General features: G+C 36.8%; 2 protein-coding genes across 2 annotated transcripts; both read left to right on the top strand.

The window, feature by feature from the left end:
- The first annotated feature begins 5,009 nt into the window (after positions 1-5,009).
- LOC135639139 (uncharacterized) lies at positions 5,010-9,005 on the top strand. Its single transcript, XM_065152920.1, has 3 exons — positions 5,010-6,190; positions 6,808-7,277; positions 8,304-9,005. The coding sequence occupies exons 1-3, from the start codon at positions 5,819-5,821 to the stop codon at positions 8,716-8,718; spliced, it is 1,257 nt and encodes a 418-aa protein (XP_065008992.1). The 5' UTR covers positions 5,010-5,818; the 3' UTR covers positions 8,719-9,005.
- A 1,141-nt stretch (positions 9,006-10,146) lies between these two features.
- On the top strand, positions 10,147-16,356 carry LOC103983917 (uncharacterized). Its single transcript, XM_009401269.3, has 7 exons — positions 10,147-10,444; positions 11,216-12,516; positions 13,097-13,152; positions 13,288-13,521; positions 14,108-14,399; positions 15,702-15,898; positions 16,076-16,356. The coding sequence occupies exons 2-7, from the start codon at positions 11,305-11,307 to the stop codon at positions 16,227-16,229; spliced, it is 2,145 nt and encodes a 714-aa protein (XP_009399544.2). The 5' UTR covers positions 10,147-10,444; positions 11,216-11,304; the 3' UTR covers positions 16,230-16,356.
- The last annotated feature ends 984 nt before the right edge of the window (positions 16,357-17,340 follow it).

Below are 17,340 nucleotides of genomic sequence, written 5' to 3'. Positions count from 1 at the left end.
ACCAGCATTGACGATGGAATGGAGATGAAGTGATAAATATTTACAAAGAAAAAAATCATGATTGAGAGTTTCTTTAAGATTCCATTGATACATTTTAGTATAGACCAATACACAGTGGAGGGCCGATGCATGAATTCTGATTATTTATTAATTATAAATAAAATATCTAAATATGTGAGAGATAAATATTGCAAGGAACCAAGTACTTGTGATATTGTGATATTGTGTGGGATCTATAGTAGGCTATCATTATATAATTTAAGTGACTGGAGAGTGAGGTGACAATTTCTTTGGTATTCTACATATTCGTCTTTGATAATAGATCTCGAATATATATCTTTTGAGATAAGAAAAGTCCAAAAGATCTTGCTTTTACTGTAAGAAAATAGCTTAAGATTCTTATGTCTTTGATGTATAATCGATTTGTCAATTACTTAAGGAATTGTTTAATCTCTATAGAATTATTACATGTGATGATAATATCATCCATATAGACTAGAAGATATATAATATATCACTTTTGTTATCTTACGAATAAAGAGGTGTTAGACTTGGAGTTGGTATAGCTGACTGATATAAAAAATGAGCTACTCTTGGAGTTTAGTGAAGTCCATAAATAGCTTTTTATAGTTTCCAAATATAATTTGAATATTATAGTAAATAAAATTAATGGGTTACTACATAACGATATTATCAGTTAAGATCTCTTGTAAAAAACTATTGTTAACATCTAGTTGACATTTATGCAAACCTTGAGTGGTAACCAAACTTAAGATGAGTCGAATTGTCATCAATTTAATAACTGAACTAAAGGTCTCTATGAAACCATTTGGCCACTAGACATGCTTTATATCTTGCTATGGATCCATTTGAGTTTCGCTTAATTTAAAAGATACACTTATACCCGATGATATTTTGTATGGGATGAGATGTACAAGGGTCTATGTGACATTAATTTAAGAAGTAGTCAAACTCAGGATGAGTCAAATTATCATCGATTTAATAATTGGACTGAAGGTCTTTGTAAAATCAACACTCGATTTTTAGTAAAATCATTTGGCCATTGGATGTGCTTTGTATCTAACAATAAATCTATCCGTATTTCACTTAATTTGAAATATCCACTTATACTTGATGATATTTTATGCGAGATAAGATGGTATAAGTGTCTATGTGATATAATAGAGTATGATATCATATTCCCTACACATAGCTTTATGTTTGTGTAAAGATTTTTGGACCTAGGTAATGATTGCTGGTTCGATAGGCTCAAGAACCTGTGATAGTATGAAAATTAAGGATTTGATGTGGTTTGAAGATATCATTTTAGAGCGTATTGTCATGTGACATCTGAGCTCTATGGTATTAATAGATTATGTTGAAGGAATGAGAATTAGTGAAGATTTAGTAACACATGCTTGATTAAGTCGATAACTTTAGTGTCACTTAGCCGAGGAGAGAATAAAGACATTAATTATGGTGCTGCTTCGTATGGTATTATAAAGTGAGTTAGTGGAGAGGTAGATAATGAAATTACAAAGAGATGAGATATTACCGAACTGAAGTAATAAATTAATACATGTCCAAAGAAGAACTACTGATTGATGTGATGAGAGGTGCGCTTGATGGGGTTTGAAGTGTACTCATATAAACCTAATAATCAATAGTTATTGTAGTGGCTAGTATTGCTGAAGAAGCAAGAATTTAGAAGGAAAAAATATGGACTTAACAAAAAAATAATATGACATGATACAAAGACCATTTGAGTTTGAGGATCATGGCACCAAGAAACATTATGTTTAAGGGAGTACTCAATAAAGATACAAGGCTTGGATCTTGGTATTAACTTATATGAAGTATAGGGATATAATAAGGAATAACATAAATAACTAAATACTTTGAGTTTTTGAATGTTTAAAATTTTATAAAAATAGTTTTTTTAAATGGTGATTGATATTGTAGGATTGAGATAAGTATTCAATTAATGAGATAGACTTTAGTTTAAAGGACTGTTGACCAAAAAGTTAATTGAATATAGGTTTAGTATAAGAGAGTTAGACCAATTTTAACTATATATTCATGCTTTCGTTCGATGAAACTAACTAGTTGAAATGTGTATAGTGGTGACTTAAGATATTGTATATCACATAATGAGAGGTACATTATTGTCACATGATATTCACTTCCTCAATAAAAGTAAGCTATCTTAATAGTAATATGAAAGAAGTTCTTGATCACATTTTTAAAATGAGTAAAGACTATGATGACTTCATATTTTTACTTAAGAGGATATAGCTATGTATATTTAGTAAAGTAATATATGAAAATGATATAAAATCTAAAATTATCAAAGAAAATAATTACGATAGAGTCTCAAATGTTAGTGTAGACATTTTAAAATATAGTTTATGAGTTTTATTACTAACACAAGCATCACAATAGGTTACAATTTTATTTGATTTGAAAGTTAAAAGGGAGTAATAAAAAATTAGTTATTATTGAATGAAGAATATGAATGACCAAGGCGGGGATGCCACACATCGATTCGAGCAACAACTAAAGCAAGAGCGATTGGTTGAGTGATTTATAAAGTTGATGATAACTCATAAATATTATTTTTATTTTGGCTTTGGACCAACAATGCCCTCGTGCTCAGATTCTTTATAAGAATCGAGTTAAAAATAACTCAATAAAGGTATTATTTTATTTATAAAATTAAGAAAAAAAATAATATTCCTTTTAATATGAGGTGCACATAAGGTATTATCAAGTGTACAAGTGTTTATGTGTGAATTAAGTATTGTAGAATTAGAATGAGTAATATGGATTCTATTATCATCACCAATGATGATGTCATCATTGCTCTCATAATCTGGAGGGATAAGTTCTACAAATCAAAAGTGATGTGATGGAAAGTATCAGAGTTAATAATTTAATTGTTTGGATAAGCAATTATAGTAGTCATAATGTTTACTTGAAGTCAATTGGGTATAAAAATAAACTTAGGTCGAGATCAATAAAATTTTGTTGCATATCCAATTTTATCGCTGAAAGATAACTTTTTACTATTTGTTATTACGAGGATGTTAGAACCATTAACATTAAAGTTATTTCCTAAGTTGTTTAGATTGAAGTCACTACTATGGTTGTTACTTTAATAATGTAATGGAGGATGACGTCTCCGTGTGTTACCTATATATTCAGGAGGCATCTTGTTCGGTGATTTATTGAAGTTCTTGTTATCTTAATTATGTTTTTTTTTTTATTTTTGATTGAATTGAGCTGTGATTGTTGGTCACATAATCTTTTCTTCTCGTTTCAAATATATTTTATGATCAATCAATTTGTCATATAGTTCTTTAAATGATATTGGTGAATCACATGCCCTAATTACTATCGTTAGTTTCTCATATTCGGTTACTAAGCCACTAGAGTATGAATAATAACTTCTTCATTACTCAGGAGATGACCTATTAAAGTTAAGTCATTTATAATAACCTTTAGATTTTGTATATAATTAACAATAACACTTCTCTCTTATATTGTTTATAACTTGGACCATGTTTTTATTATAATGTTGCACGAAGAGATTAGTGATGCTATGGAGCCAATAATTGAGGCTTGGATGGCTTGTAGAATAAAACGAATTTATCATAGCCATAACTTATGATCTAGATTTACCATTGGGATGAGTTCTTTAGGTATTTGGATCTTTTTCTGGTGGATAATTAATAGAGCCATTGATAACCTAATAGATTATATCAAAAAAGGAGATTAATGAATTTTGTTTGTTAAGATGTATAGTTGCTGCTTTTAGAGAGTTTGAAAGGGATCAAAGTTACGGTATTGACAAATATGAGTCCTGTAAATGAACCATTGTTTCCGAGCGAATAGAGTTGAAGGAGAAAGACAACATATATGTCAGATGTGGTTGGATGCTACACTGTCTATCATTGAATAGGTAGTTGGCATCTTGCACCAATAGGATCGTTGCGAGTATTTGTTGTCTAGTGAGCAGAAAGAAGCAAGATGATGATCGATGGAGGAGAATGATTCGTCGATTGCAGTCGCTTGTGGTTGGTGGTAGTGGCAAATCTGTCGATCACCGACGGTGACAACAAGGTGCAAGAGGCATGTTAAATCTACGTATCACTGGAGAAGCAAACTCGTTGGTAGTGACAACAAGGTACAAGAGGCAAGTCATAGATCACGATCGTCGGAGAAGGAGAACGAGGAGACAAATAAGATTGAGGTTGATAGATTTCGTCACTTTAGCTACTGCAAACACGAGTGCTGGATAGATCGTCTGCTACGATATGAGAAGAAGGCCTCATGGTTAAAGAAGGTTTCGTTGGAGCAAGAGAGGAGGATGGTTGCGGTATGTGTATAATGTGAGGATGGGACAGAGGAGATGGCAACAACTGCTCACTGTGGACGTGAAGACTCGATCCTTGAGCACTGTAGAGATTAGATAGAAGAGGAGAAAGAGGGGGTAAAGTCTTGCTTAAGACAAGAGGAGCTGTGATAGTATGAAGAAATGATGAATTTGTTGTGAAAGGTATTGATTTTATTCATTGGAGTAATATATATTTATACAGATTTTAAGAAATTTTTTTTAATCAATTACTCAAATTATATAATCAAATATGTATTTAAAAATGTGATTTGATCCTTAAATCATATATTGATTAAGAATTAAAATAAAAAAAAATATATATATAATTATCGTATTTATGTTTATCGTCTCTCATTGACTGATGTTAAACGGTAAATTTATGCGCTCTGGCAAATGAACATCTGACAGCATTTTCAGAAGGTGGAATAATCTGTCTCGGCCACTGCAGAGATAGCTCAGTCTCACCCATTAGATCCTCGCTGAAGGCCATGGCCATCTCCTACGGTGCCCACCTTCTGGACCACACTCGCTCAGATCCATGAAGAATACTTGAAGCCGTCCTCCCCGAGCACCCAAAGATGCTTTAAGCAGAGCCATTTGCCCTGCTTCCTTTCGTTCATTCCTTCCCACCACAGACATCATAACACAGTAGTCCTCTTCGTCATGAACGATCCCTCATTCCACTGCGTCCAAATGAACCTAAGGCCCACAAGGCTGCTGATTCCCCAACACCTTCAGTGTCTCATTCTTTTCCCTCCCTTCTCTCAGACTGACGGTCATCAGTCCTCGTTTGGAAACTTAGCTGGTGGTGGTGATCCGATGGCGCAGGTAGGTGGATCATTCCGCACGAGATACGAGGCGCCTGTGGGAGAGAACCTTTTCCCTTTGGCACGGCACGCGCTGAACTGCAACTACCTACTACAGTGTCACTGGCATTGTGGAACCTGGATGCCTTAATGATGTGCTATGGAGTGGAACCGCTGCCTTCGAGACCATCTGTTTCGAGACCACGGTAATAAATGCAAGCAACTTTTTGCAGAAATGGAGTCACTTGACCGAGAAAGACGGAGAAGAAAGAGAGGATATGTCGCTAACCTTCCCATGAATGAGTCTGTGGTTTACTGTTAAATATATGCTACTATGTCTCTCAGTTCTTCAGTGTTACGGTGGGAGAGGAGAGGAGAGAGAGAGAGAGAGAGGATGTTGGCCGCCGACAAGATGTCGGATTTGGTGTCATCGCTGAAACCTGACGGGGTGTCATCGAGAGATTCGCCCGACCTAGCATAGGAATGGTGGCATAGTTTGCCTGCTTTCGTTACATGTATATTTATCTTGGATTCCTTTGACTCCACTCGTCCCCGTCGCTCTCCCAAGTTTGCTGCTTCGACGTCGTCGCCGCGAGAGGTGTTGGGGCGGTGACGGATGATGGAGGAGCTCCACCACCAGTTCTCGCACGTCATGCCGCCACCCCCGGTGCCGCAGCAGCAGGGCGGCCAGCGCGGGTGCCTCCTCCCCTCGTCGCCGGGAGATGGTGGCGCAGGAGAGGAGGAGGAGGCATCGGCGGCGGGGGAGACGGAGAGGGCCAGGTGCAAGGCGAAGATTGTGGGGCACCCCTTGTTCGAGCAGCTGCTGTCGGCCCACGTGGCGTGCCTGCGGATCGCCACGCCGGTAGACCAGCTGCCGAGGATCGAGGCCCAGCTCTCCCAGTCTCACCACGTCGTCGCCAAGTACACGGCCGCCGCCGCCTCCTCCGCCGGTGCTAACCCAGACAACAGGGAACTCCATCAATTCATGGTCATCTCTCTCTCTCTCTCTCTCTCTCTTGCAAATCTGCTTAATAATCAGCAACCCATATAGTATGTTTTTTCTTTCAGTGGTTTGTACTCTTTGAGGTGGTTTATCATGTACCAACCTCCTTCCCTCTATTGGGATTGGTAAAAGTTTGCAGCCGTGAGAAGTAGTACATCCACAGTCTCTTTCCCAGTTGGTGGAGACATTGAGAGGGTATCAGTCACGGATGAGCGAATACAGATGAGCGTGTATGGCCATTACAATTGAACCAAATGGAATATCCCGTTTAACATCCACTACTGTTTCTCATTTCTATCTATATAAAAAAATATATAATGGAAAACATTTTTGGAATCTGTAATCGCTTCAGTGCTTCTACTGCATCTTTTATCATCTCCTTGTAGATGTCTTTACCAAATGATGTCAAAGCAAGCAGATTACATCGCTGTTTATTGAAACAGAGAGAGAGAGAGAGAGAGAGAGAGAGTAGATGCAAAATCCTATAGATTAAAGATCTCTGAACTTAAGTTTGAGTCTTGCTAAATTTGGACTTATGCCTGACATTTGAGGTAGATTTTATGTTAGAGCTTCAACTGATTCTTAATGTTTTCTCCAACCAGGCAAACTATGTGTTGTTGCTCTGTTCCTTCAAGGAGCAACTACAGCAGCATGTTCGTGTCCACGCAATGGATGCGGTGATGGCCTGTTGGGAGCTTGAGCAGAACCTTCAAAGCTTGACCGGTGATCAGCAGCTCTGGAACTCCTCTGGTATGCAGCAAGGAAGAGAGGATGTGCTATCAGAATCTCATGATGTCCAAAACCATCAATTATCTTATTCCTCAGAAGGTACAGACAGCACTACAGCAAGATCTCTAGCAATTCAAAGACTGTTCCGAAATTGGTTGGTCATGTTACGCAGTCATACATCTAATCATACGATGGATGACAATGTTAGTGGAACAGCAGTCCAGTCTGTTTCATCTGAAAGCCAACATGGAACAATGGGAAGACAGGCAGCTAAAGTTTTGAAGACTGCACTAGTGTACTTCTTGGGACTTGATGCTGCTGTATCTATCCCACTTGTGATATTGTAAGTTTCAAGATTGGTTTTTCTTGCTTTTTAACAGGAAGACCTGTTTACGTCCTTGTTTTTGTGTTCATCATTTCATATATGGTTTTAGATTGTTTAAATAAGTTGAAAGGTCGCATCTTTACCTGTGAAGGTATCTAAATGGTTTACTGCTTTAGTAGTTCTCTCTGTTGGCTATAATGGCTGTCTCTACTACTATTATTTTATAATTACTCCCCTAATGGCTCTGATAATTTCAAATTGTTATATAACCCTGAAAATGGACCAGATGGATGTAATTAGCAACTGAGCCTTTTGTATGGTAGCTACAAGAGTTGATGGTAAACACACGTTTATGAGGTCTGAGATCCTACAGTCACACGGCACACTGGAACACCACAATCCTGTGGGAGGTGTTATCCAGCACTTCCTGGTATTGCAAATTAACTGTGTCTAAATTCCCCTACCCATTTAAACCATGATGATTAGTCAATCTGTAAGGCTGCCAGTCGACCGTTCAGCCCCTTATATTGATGATGGTTATATGTGAGGAAAGATATGCAATTAATTATTTCCTTGGTTATAGTCATGTTTAGTGAATTAAACAATCTATTCATTGACATCCACACTATTGTTGCACAATATAATCCACAATCAACCTTTTCATTAAGTTACATTTTTTATTTAATTGTTTCCAGTTTTATATATAGCATAGATAACATGAGCGATTCTAGAATGGTGAGTTTCCTGCCTATTATTATTTTCTTCCCGCTTCTGTTGTGTTGTAATGTTTGTATTATTCTATGGATTTTTTGTATCTTTAAGATGTGTCTCTACTCCTCTCTAATGGCTGTCATTTTGCAACTGATAGAAGTGCAAGAGGCTGTTTATGTTAGTTTTCTGGTGTAACAGGCTTAACTAGGTGTCTTTCTTAAAAAATTCCTGTGCTAGTTGGATTTTCTCTTCTTTAAGAAAATGTGCAGGAAAAATAGAGTTTACTTAGAATAAAGGTTTTGCATATGCTGATTGAGCTGCTTTTTATTGCAGCATTCCTTGGTATCTGACGGTCAAGATGGTCTATGGAGCCGAAGTGACGAAGGAATTGATGCCTTTATGGATATTTGGGCCACTTATATTTGCTCTCTACATAAAGATCATTCAAGGGCTATGTTCTCTATATGTTTTCGTCTTCATGCAGGCTGTTAGGCTGATAAAGAATCTGCCTAGGTATTCTCTGTTGGTCTATAATTTCATAGCCGAAGGAAAGCTTAGAGCATATCTATGGGACCATTTCGTGAAGCCTATTGTCGACATCAAGAACATGGATTATGGAGCTTTCTCCAGAAGAAAGTACAAACAATTTGTGACATGGGCTGTCGAGAAGTACCTCGATTACGTTGAATCAATATGGCCGTACTATTGCAGAACCATCCGCTTTCTGAAGAAAGCACATCTCATCTAGCTGAGTTTCCATGCAACTCCCGGAGAAGCACATGGTTTTTGGATTGCCAAAGGATTCTTTCGACTGGTTTGTGTAAGAGAGATTCAAGTTTTGGCGATTGAACCTGAGGTTACTTCACCTGAGAACGTGAGATCGGATCAGGAATTTATGTACCATTCATGATTTTACTTCTTCATCGTGTTAACTAATAGTTACATAGTTTATTTTATCTTTGTTCTCTTACTCTCTTGAAAAAAGAAAAAAAAAAGAGTTCATCTATAAAAACACATGAATGACCTCTTTTTAGAGTTTGGTTTCTTCTTACATGAACGTGATATATATAATTGACTACAGCAGGCGCAAAACATCTGTTTCCATCATGTTTGAAACACGCAGGATGTTTATTACATCATCTGGTCCTGATTCCCAGTTTTATTTGTTGGTGAAGAGAGAGAAAGAGAGAGCGACTGGATCACGGCGTCGGTGCAGATGACATCTCCATGCAAACTTGGTTGCACTTGAGATGTGACTCCTCGCAAAGCATATGGCACCGGCCGTGGCCTTGGCCGATGGGAATCATCATGCACTTCTCGTAGACGCAGACGCCCATCATATCATCACACATGTGCCTGCACCACAAGAACTTTGTATCTGGCTCCATGTCTTTCATCAGGTCACTGGCAGCTGCATCTACCTCGCCTGAGATCACAACCATAAGCAGCAGAAGAATAGCAGCAAGTTTTTGGATCAGCACGGCCATGCTCTCTTGATTGATGTGCGTTGCACTTCCAATGCCTTCTCACACTCTCTCTCTCATATATAGGAGCTTCCCAGTGCAGGAACACCGGCGGGAATTGTGTGATAGCAGTTTCCGTTAGACATGCATGAGTGCACGCACTCGGGGATCACCGGACTGGTCACGTAAGTTAAGCTAGCAAAGGTAAAGATAGCATTCATTTGCAGGGATGAGCGAGCAGCGAGTCGACAGTCATCGAAAGGTCACTATAGATGATTTGGCCACTGGAATGTTATTGCGTTAGATTACAGTGACATGATGACTCCACTGGTTTTATCTTTAGATGAAAATGGCGATCGAAACTAATATAATGCAGTGGAGTTCTGCTTAATGGTCTTCCACTATCCCTTTATTATGTCACCATTGCACAGAGAGAGAGAGAGAGAGAGAGAGAGGACGTGTTACTTCATCACCTTCACGAGGAGAGTCTCAAAGCAGGCGTTCCAGTCTCGCAGTCCAAATCCTCCTCCGACAAGCTTTAGGCGACGTGTTATGTCATCACCATCACGGTTTGGGAATCTCAAAGCAGGCGTTGCAGTCTCCTAGTCCAAATCCTACACCTAATGTGGGCCTAATCCGGCCCAGTTGATATATAAAAGTAGATTTAATGGACCGATGGGTCCGGGGCGAGGCCAATCGAGTTCTCGCCCGCCATTCCCGCTTTCGGACCCGTTCTTATTCGGACAATCTCTCTTTTTGCGTTCCTTTTCTACTCCCCCTTCGAGTTGACCACTGTCTCTCTTTCTCCCATTCGTTCCGATTCCGATCTCTTCTTCTTCTTCTTCTTTCGTAGATCCGCGGCATTTCTAACCCCGCCTCCCGATCCATCTTCCCCTTTGGTCCTCGTTTCTGTGGAATTCTACTTCCGTTTTGGTCAATCGATCTTGGTCTAGGCGCATCGGTCTCGGATTTGTTCCATTCTGTCGTCGCGGGAGCACATCCGGTCGGCTGGTTCGTTCTCCGATGCCTTCTGCTGATGTTTGTTGTGAACGGATCTTTTGTGTTGGGGTTTTAGAGATGGCGGTTTTCTGTGTTACTGTTTTCCTTTTAGGTTTTCTATTTGCTATAAAGAATGAATATTTTTACTAGTATTTTCTTTTTCTTTACTTTTTACGGGGATATGGATGATACTCTTGATGTTCTCAAGTTGGATGAGAGATTCTAGTGGGGTTTTTGTATCATTAATGTCAAATTGGATTGGAGATTATAGCTTTATACCAAATGGTTTTGAGTACTGGTGATTTAGTTGGTTTGGCAGGTAATTTAATTCTTCTCGAACCTTTCAAGTGTCACGCTTGATGACTGCTAGGTGAACCAATAGCTTCTTAAAGCTTTTAACATGCATTGTAGTAAAAGTAATGCTCTTGTCTAGATATATTGACCCATTAATTTCGATAAGTCTAAATTATTAATACCAAAATTTTAGACCCGAGTTAACAATAGTATCTCTTCTGGTCACCATACCCAATACTATATTTATTCTGATGATGCTTGTCATGATCTGATCCGATGAGATGACTGTGACATTAACTTGATAGACTTGAATCATTGTCGCAAATATGTTCTTTTGCTTGTTCAAGGTTATAAATTCAGTTTTAGGAACTTCAGGTCTAGCAGTAAGTGTTCCTAAGTTGTTCATGGCTGTAGTAAAATTGTCTCGTCAATATATGTTCTTGTTCTTCTTGCATAATGAATAAAGATTTTTATTCTTTCCTCTTGCAGAATTGTTCTTTGAATGCCAGTTTGGATTAGGATTAGGTGGAACAGTGATTGAATTACTTGGTTACACGATTGCACACCTGTTCTGCACCATGGAGGACGACGACAAACATGAGAAGAGTTTGATTGACTCATCAACCCCTGAGACTTCTGCAACTGATCCAAGTGATGCTCTTGGAGAGGGTGAAGGATGCCTATCAGTTGCTATTAAATCTGTGAATGTTAGTGAAGAAGGTGCTGAACTTCAGGGTGAGAACCTACGTGACGGGTTGAATCAGCACGAATATGAAACGGAAAAGCATGATCAAAGCACAGAGCATCAGGTTCATGAAAGTAGAAATTTGGATATAAAGGATTTAAAAGAAGTAAAACATGGTTCAGAGGAAGTTTTTGTTGAAGAGAAGGAAACAGACCCTGTTTTTGACGGAACCGAGACTCCTGAACTAGAAGCAAATTTGGAATTTTCAAGTCAAACTTTTGATCTTGATCCAGATGTGCAAGTCAATGCTTGGCCTGAAAAAGCCGTTGCACTGAAAAACTTTGTCAAGGAAAAGGGCTCTATTGCTGTTTCCACAGTGCTTCGTCGCCTTTCTGGGAAAAATGATGAAGGGACTGCTGACACAGATGAAAAAACTGAAGGTTCTGTAAAACATGATAATGGAAGTTCTGATCCCAGACAGAAAGAGGTCTCACAGAAAGTAAGAGACCAATCAGCATGGAACCCTCTAAACTTTATCAAGATTGGGCGTAATGTGGTCACTGATAGCAAAACTGGGCATGTCGAGGACACTGTTTTTGGATGTTCCACCGATGGGCCGACCATGAGGGGCAGAATTATGGTGTATACAAGGCTGGGTTGCCAAGATTGCAAACGAGTTAGGTCTTTATTTCGTCAGAAGAGACTAAGATTTGTTGAAATCAACATAGATATATTCCCTACTAGAAAGTTTGAGTTAGAGAAAATCACAGGATCTTCTGCTGTTCCAAAGGTGTTGTTTAATGATTTTCTTGTTGGGGGATTAACTGAACTTGAGACTATGAATGATTCAGGACAGCTTGATGAGAAAATTAAAGGTATTTTCAGTGAAGAACCTCCACCTACAGCTCCTTTGCCACCATTGCCTGGTGAAGATGATGAATCTGGCAGTGGAAAGGTTGATGAGTTGGCCTCAGTTGTCAGGAAAATGAAAGAGTCAATCATTCTTAAAGACAGATTCTACAAGATGCGAAGGTTTAGCATTTGTTTTCTTGGGTCTGAAGCTGTGGATTTTCTGTCTGACGATCAGTATTTGGAAAGAGAAGAGGTTAGTCCCCAGACATATTTTGTGGCTTAATATCTGCTTTGATGTTTCTTACTACTGACAAGAGGAACAAAGTACAGACCACTTTCTCTGCAGGAACAAGAATTCTAAAATATTTACCACCTATATGTTTCATTCGCTCATCAAATATCCTTCTACATGGAACAAAGCAGCCTGAAAGCCTATGATATGCAGGGTGGATGCCCTTTTTTGGAATTAGTAACATAAAAAATTTTAATATGTCAATTTAATGTAAACCATATTGAAGTCGCATAACAATGTTATGTGCATCAAATATTTTCTTGAATCTTGTCTATTGAAGTAGCATCATTGTGAAGGTTTTTCTTTTTTTATTGATATGATTGATGAACTGCCTTTTCTTTGCTCGCATAGCCAACTTCGAAGAGTTCATGCATCGGGAAACTTACATATCATTTATGGCTACATATAGAATCTATTAGTAAAAGTGTAATAAGTTATATTTACTTCAGTTTTTTCAAATTTCACATTATTATTCTCTTCAAAAGCACATGCAAATATATAGTACATTTTCAAGTTTTCTTATCTTTTTTCTTAAATGCAGGCAGTGGAATTTGGAAGAAAGCTTGTCAGCCAACACTTTTTCCGGCATGTTTTGGAGTAAGAATTCTGCAATAGCATTTGGCATTTAAAATTATTCCCCCACATGTGGTTGACTGTCTGAATGGATCAGAATTTGCACTTTAGAATCACTTTGATGATTTGTATTAATCTTTTAATTTCATGTGCAAACAGTGAGAACATATTTGAGGATGGAAACCACTTGTATCGGTTTTTGGAGCATGATCCAGTCATCATGACTCAATGTTACAATATTCCAAGGGGCATGTTCGAAGTTAAACCCAAGCCTGTCACTGAAATAGCATCAAGGTTGAGGTTTCTATCTTATGCAATCATTGAAGCATACATGTCTGAAGATGGAAAGCATGTTGATTACTGGAGAATCCATAGTTGTGAGGAATTCAAAAGGTTAGCAGTAGCACTGTTTTTAATACAAACTAGAATATTTTTGTGATGTTAATACTTCTGAGATTTATCAGCTTTTGAGCAGCTGGTTGCTTTTAGTATAAGATGAATACTTTATTCCTTAATGAAGTTGTATACAGTCTAGAAGACAGAAATTGTTTATAAATTTGACAATGTACACTTTGCTTTTCTTATTCCTGAAGGTTTCTGTTGCTTCTGAATATGGATCCTTGTAAGGAATTGGCAAATTTATCCATCTGTTATAGTATTGAAAACCTACACATATGCAGCCTAATTCCAACTTGTGGTTTCTACAAAATGATCTAGGTTTCTTCCTTTAGTTTGCCTCTTTTCTTGTGTTGGCATCTGTAAATGCATAGAATATTTACCATATATCCATTGATTTGGTTTCTATGACAGATTCTGCTAAAACAAACTGTACGTGTCTTTCAGTCCGGTTTTGGACCTTTCTTGTCTTTGCATGAGCGCATATGTCAATACAAATTAATATCACAAATTGAGTCTTGTTGCAATTGAACTTGAACTTTGTAAACAATAATGGGTTGCCATTTTACTGCATGTTCTGTAGGTATTTGAGAATAATTGAAGAGCTTCAGAGGGTGGATTTAGAATCCTTGTCACGGGAAGAAAAGCTTGCTTTCTTCATTAACCTCTATAACATGATGGCCATCCATGCAATATTGACGTGGGGTCATCCTGTTGGGGCTTTGGAAAGGAGAAAGTTCTTTGGTGATTTTAAATACGTCATTGGGGGTTGTGCCTATTCGCTATCAGCCATCCACAATGGAATCTTGAGGGGAAATCAACGGCCACCATACAATCTCACCAAGCCTTTTGGACAGAAAGACAAACGCTTAAAGGTAAAAGTGTCCTGTCCTTTTCTTTACATCAAGGAATTATTTGAACATGCAGAATTTGACCTTATCCTAATACTACAAAGTTGTCTTTGGAAGCAATGATGAAAATCAATATCGGTTCAATTGATATTTATCCAGCCTCTTTTTATTGATATTGAACTAAATGTTAGAATGCTAGATTGATAAATTGAGAATCTTTTAATTGGATATTGAACTCAATATTGAATGCATATCTTTAAATAATTTTTCCACATAGTATCAGCATATCTGCATAGTGATCTGTCAATAGATATCTTCGTTGATGTTGGCTTGAATAAGATATTTTGATTTGTGACCTTTATACATGCACATAGTGAAACTAGTACCCAAAGGGTCTATTAATTGAACATGGTGCAACTGTCACAAGATCTAGTTTCTAGAACTTTAAATGGAAGGGACAAAGAAAGAAGCTAATTTGATACTGCTTCAATAGAAGAAAGAAATAGATGCGAGTTCAGCCTTCTGTACACATCATGGTAATATGATTTTTTTTCTTTTTGCTGAATTTGATTACAGTTTTAGTAATTTTAGGGTCTGATTCTGGTGTTGTAGTTGTGGCTAGAAATAGAGATTGTCTTGCCTGGAGTACAATGTACATTTAGCATGCCCTTTCAGGATTTGCAAAGAGCAAAATCAGTGTGCACTTAATGAGCATACTGGGACTGATTTTGAAACGAAGGATATGTAATCTGTATGAGTTCTGTTTCTAAGAGCAATCTAAAGTTACCATTCATTCATGTTCAAGTGTAGGTTTTGTTGATTCACTGGTTAACTTTGACGGAACATCTTGATTACAGTGTGATTATGGCATTTTGGCCTATTATGGTCCTGTAGTTTTTCTTTCTGTATGTTCATCACTCATCTTCTCTTAACTGAGACAGAAGTATTTGCAGAATGAAATCATTTTGAAGATTGAGAATCATGTTGAAAAGCTTGAGAGAGGATATGAATGCTAATGGTACATTTGAGACTACTGCTTTCCATTGTAATTATTATTAAGGAGAAATTGTCAACAAGCAATGAGATTATCATCATACATGGGACCTACGTATTGCCTAAATATTTATATTAACTTTATGATCTATCATACAATAAAAATTCTAATATTCATTGGAACACTATCACAAAAGTAAATTTATCCCAGTTTCAGATCTGGATGGACCTTCTTACTTTTGTAACCTAACCATTTTAATTATAGCCAATCTAGTAAGAGCATAATTTCCATATATTCTTTGAAACATGAATCTTTTTGTTGTGGTGGATCAGGTTGCTCTTCCATACCCAGAACCATTGGTTCACTTTGCCTTGGTGTGTGGCACAAGATCTGGGCCTGCACTTAGGTGCTACTCACCAGGAAATCTCGACAAGGAACTGATGGAGGCTGCCCGTGATTTCATAAGGAACGGAGGAGTGTCTGTGGATGCTGAAGCCAAGGTAGCATCCGTAACCAAGATCTTGCAGTGGTAAGGTTTCTTTTGGGTTCGGGAAACGTTTTTTTCTCTACCCGAAAATGAAACTAGTACACCAGCATTCAATTTTAGAAAATTTAGTGTATTTATTGTATAAAACATGCATTAATGATGAATTAGGCAGTCAAAAATCACTGCACTTGTTAAATAATGTCCTATGATCCTCCTTAGGTATAGCATGGATTTTGGAAAAAATGAGCTCGAGGTACTCAAGCATGCAGTGAACTACTTGGATCCGGCAGAATCCGAGGAGATCTTGGAATTGCTTTCAAAAACTCCGATGAAGGTAATATATCAACCCTATGACTGGGGCCTGAATGATTAGGAACTCATCTTCTTTGTTCATCTCTCACACCATAACTTTCTGGACTATACATATCCTTGAGAAAATGTTGTTCTTTTATATCAACAAAATTTATTAAAAGTAGATCGTCTAAGATTTCATTGGTACATTGATGCTGGGTATGTTTCAATTATTTGTTTTTCTCTTTCCGGGAGAAAGAAACAGCTCAATTGAAAGTAAAAAATATATATCGTCTGGTTCAATTACATAATGTCATTTGAGCATTAGGTGGTATGTGGATGGAGTTGAAACCAAAATTTTACTGGAATTTGAATTAGAATAACCATATTTTGACATGTTTGGTTCATGTTTTGTTGAAATTGGAGTGAGTCTTTTACATAGTTGATTCTTGAACTCTAAAATCAGAACTGAAATCATAGTTGATTAAATAACTAATATATAATTTATCGACTTAAATTGTTTTAGTCAATCTTATATGAAATTAATACTATTTTGTAAAAATACTATGTTGCTTACAACTCTATATTTATATGATTGAATTATATTTATAGATGTATTTTGTAAATCTACAATTGTTTACACTATACCATTTTGTGTGTGTATATATATATATATATATGTTCTGTCAAGATGTTTAATAAGCTTAGGGAAGTTATTTGAAATATGCATTAAAGGCTCAATGCACATTACAAATATAAATTATGCTTGATAAACTTTATTAAAATCGTATTTGGTCCGAATGTTTGAATGCTATGTTATCTCAAGATAGTATTAACATTTCAATATTTGTAGGATGTTAATATAATTTTTAAAGTTTTTATAGTACCTTATGACATTATTTAAAGTATAAGATTGTCAACATGATTTAGTAAGAACTCAACTTAGTAAATTTTTATTTATTTATTTATATTTATATTTTTTAAATTACATAAATTTATTTATTTACTTATTAGTTTAAATAAAAAAAATATGTATTTATTTTTATTAAAAAATAAAAATATTAGAAGGGCAAATTTATCACACAATATTAAATAAAAATTTAAAATATAATTTTACTAAACAATACTTACGTCAATGCAAATTTAAAATATAATCTTTATAATATTATTTATTAAACATTTAAAATATCCCA

Source organism: Musa acuminata, chromosome BXJ3-5 (assembly GCF_036884655.1).
Source record: "Musa acuminata AAA Group cultivar baxijiao chromosome BXJ3-5, Cavendish_Baxijiao_AAA, whole genome shotgun sequence".
Classification (NCBI taxonomy): Eukaryota; Viridiplantae; Streptophyta; class Magnoliopsida; order Zingiberales; family Musaceae; genus Musa; species Musa acuminata.
The sequence above is the reverse complement of the archived record's forward strand: the minus strand, read 5'-3'. Positions and strand labels throughout refer to the sequence as shown.

Excerpts from the sequence above, each read along its gene's own strand:
- LOC135639139 (XM_065152920.1), top strand. The coding sequence starts at position 5,819 with ATGATGGAGGAGCTCCACCACCAGTTCTCGCACGTCATGCCGCCACCC. Across the intron at positions 6,191-6,807 it reads GGGAACTCCATCAATTCATG|GCAAACTATGTGTTGTTGCT; the intron begins GTCATCTCTCTC and ends TTCTCCAACCAG. Across the intron at positions 7,278-8,303 it reads TCTATCCCACTTGTGATATT|CATTCCTTGGTATCTGACGG; the intron begins GTAAGTTTCAAG and ends TTTTTATTGCAG.
- LOC103983917 (XM_009401269.3), top strand. The coding sequence starts at position 11,305 with ATGGAGGACGACGACAAACATGAGAAGAGTTTGATTGACTCATCAACC. Across the intron at positions 13,153-13,287 it reads TTTTTCCGGCATGTTTTGGA|TGAGAACATATTTGAGGATG; the intron begins GTAAGAATTCTG and ends ATGTGCAAACAG. Across the intron at positions 13,522-14,107 it reads AGTTGTGAGGAATTCAAAAG|GTATTTGAGAATAATTGAAG; the intron begins GTTAGCAGTAGC and ends CATGTTCTGTAG.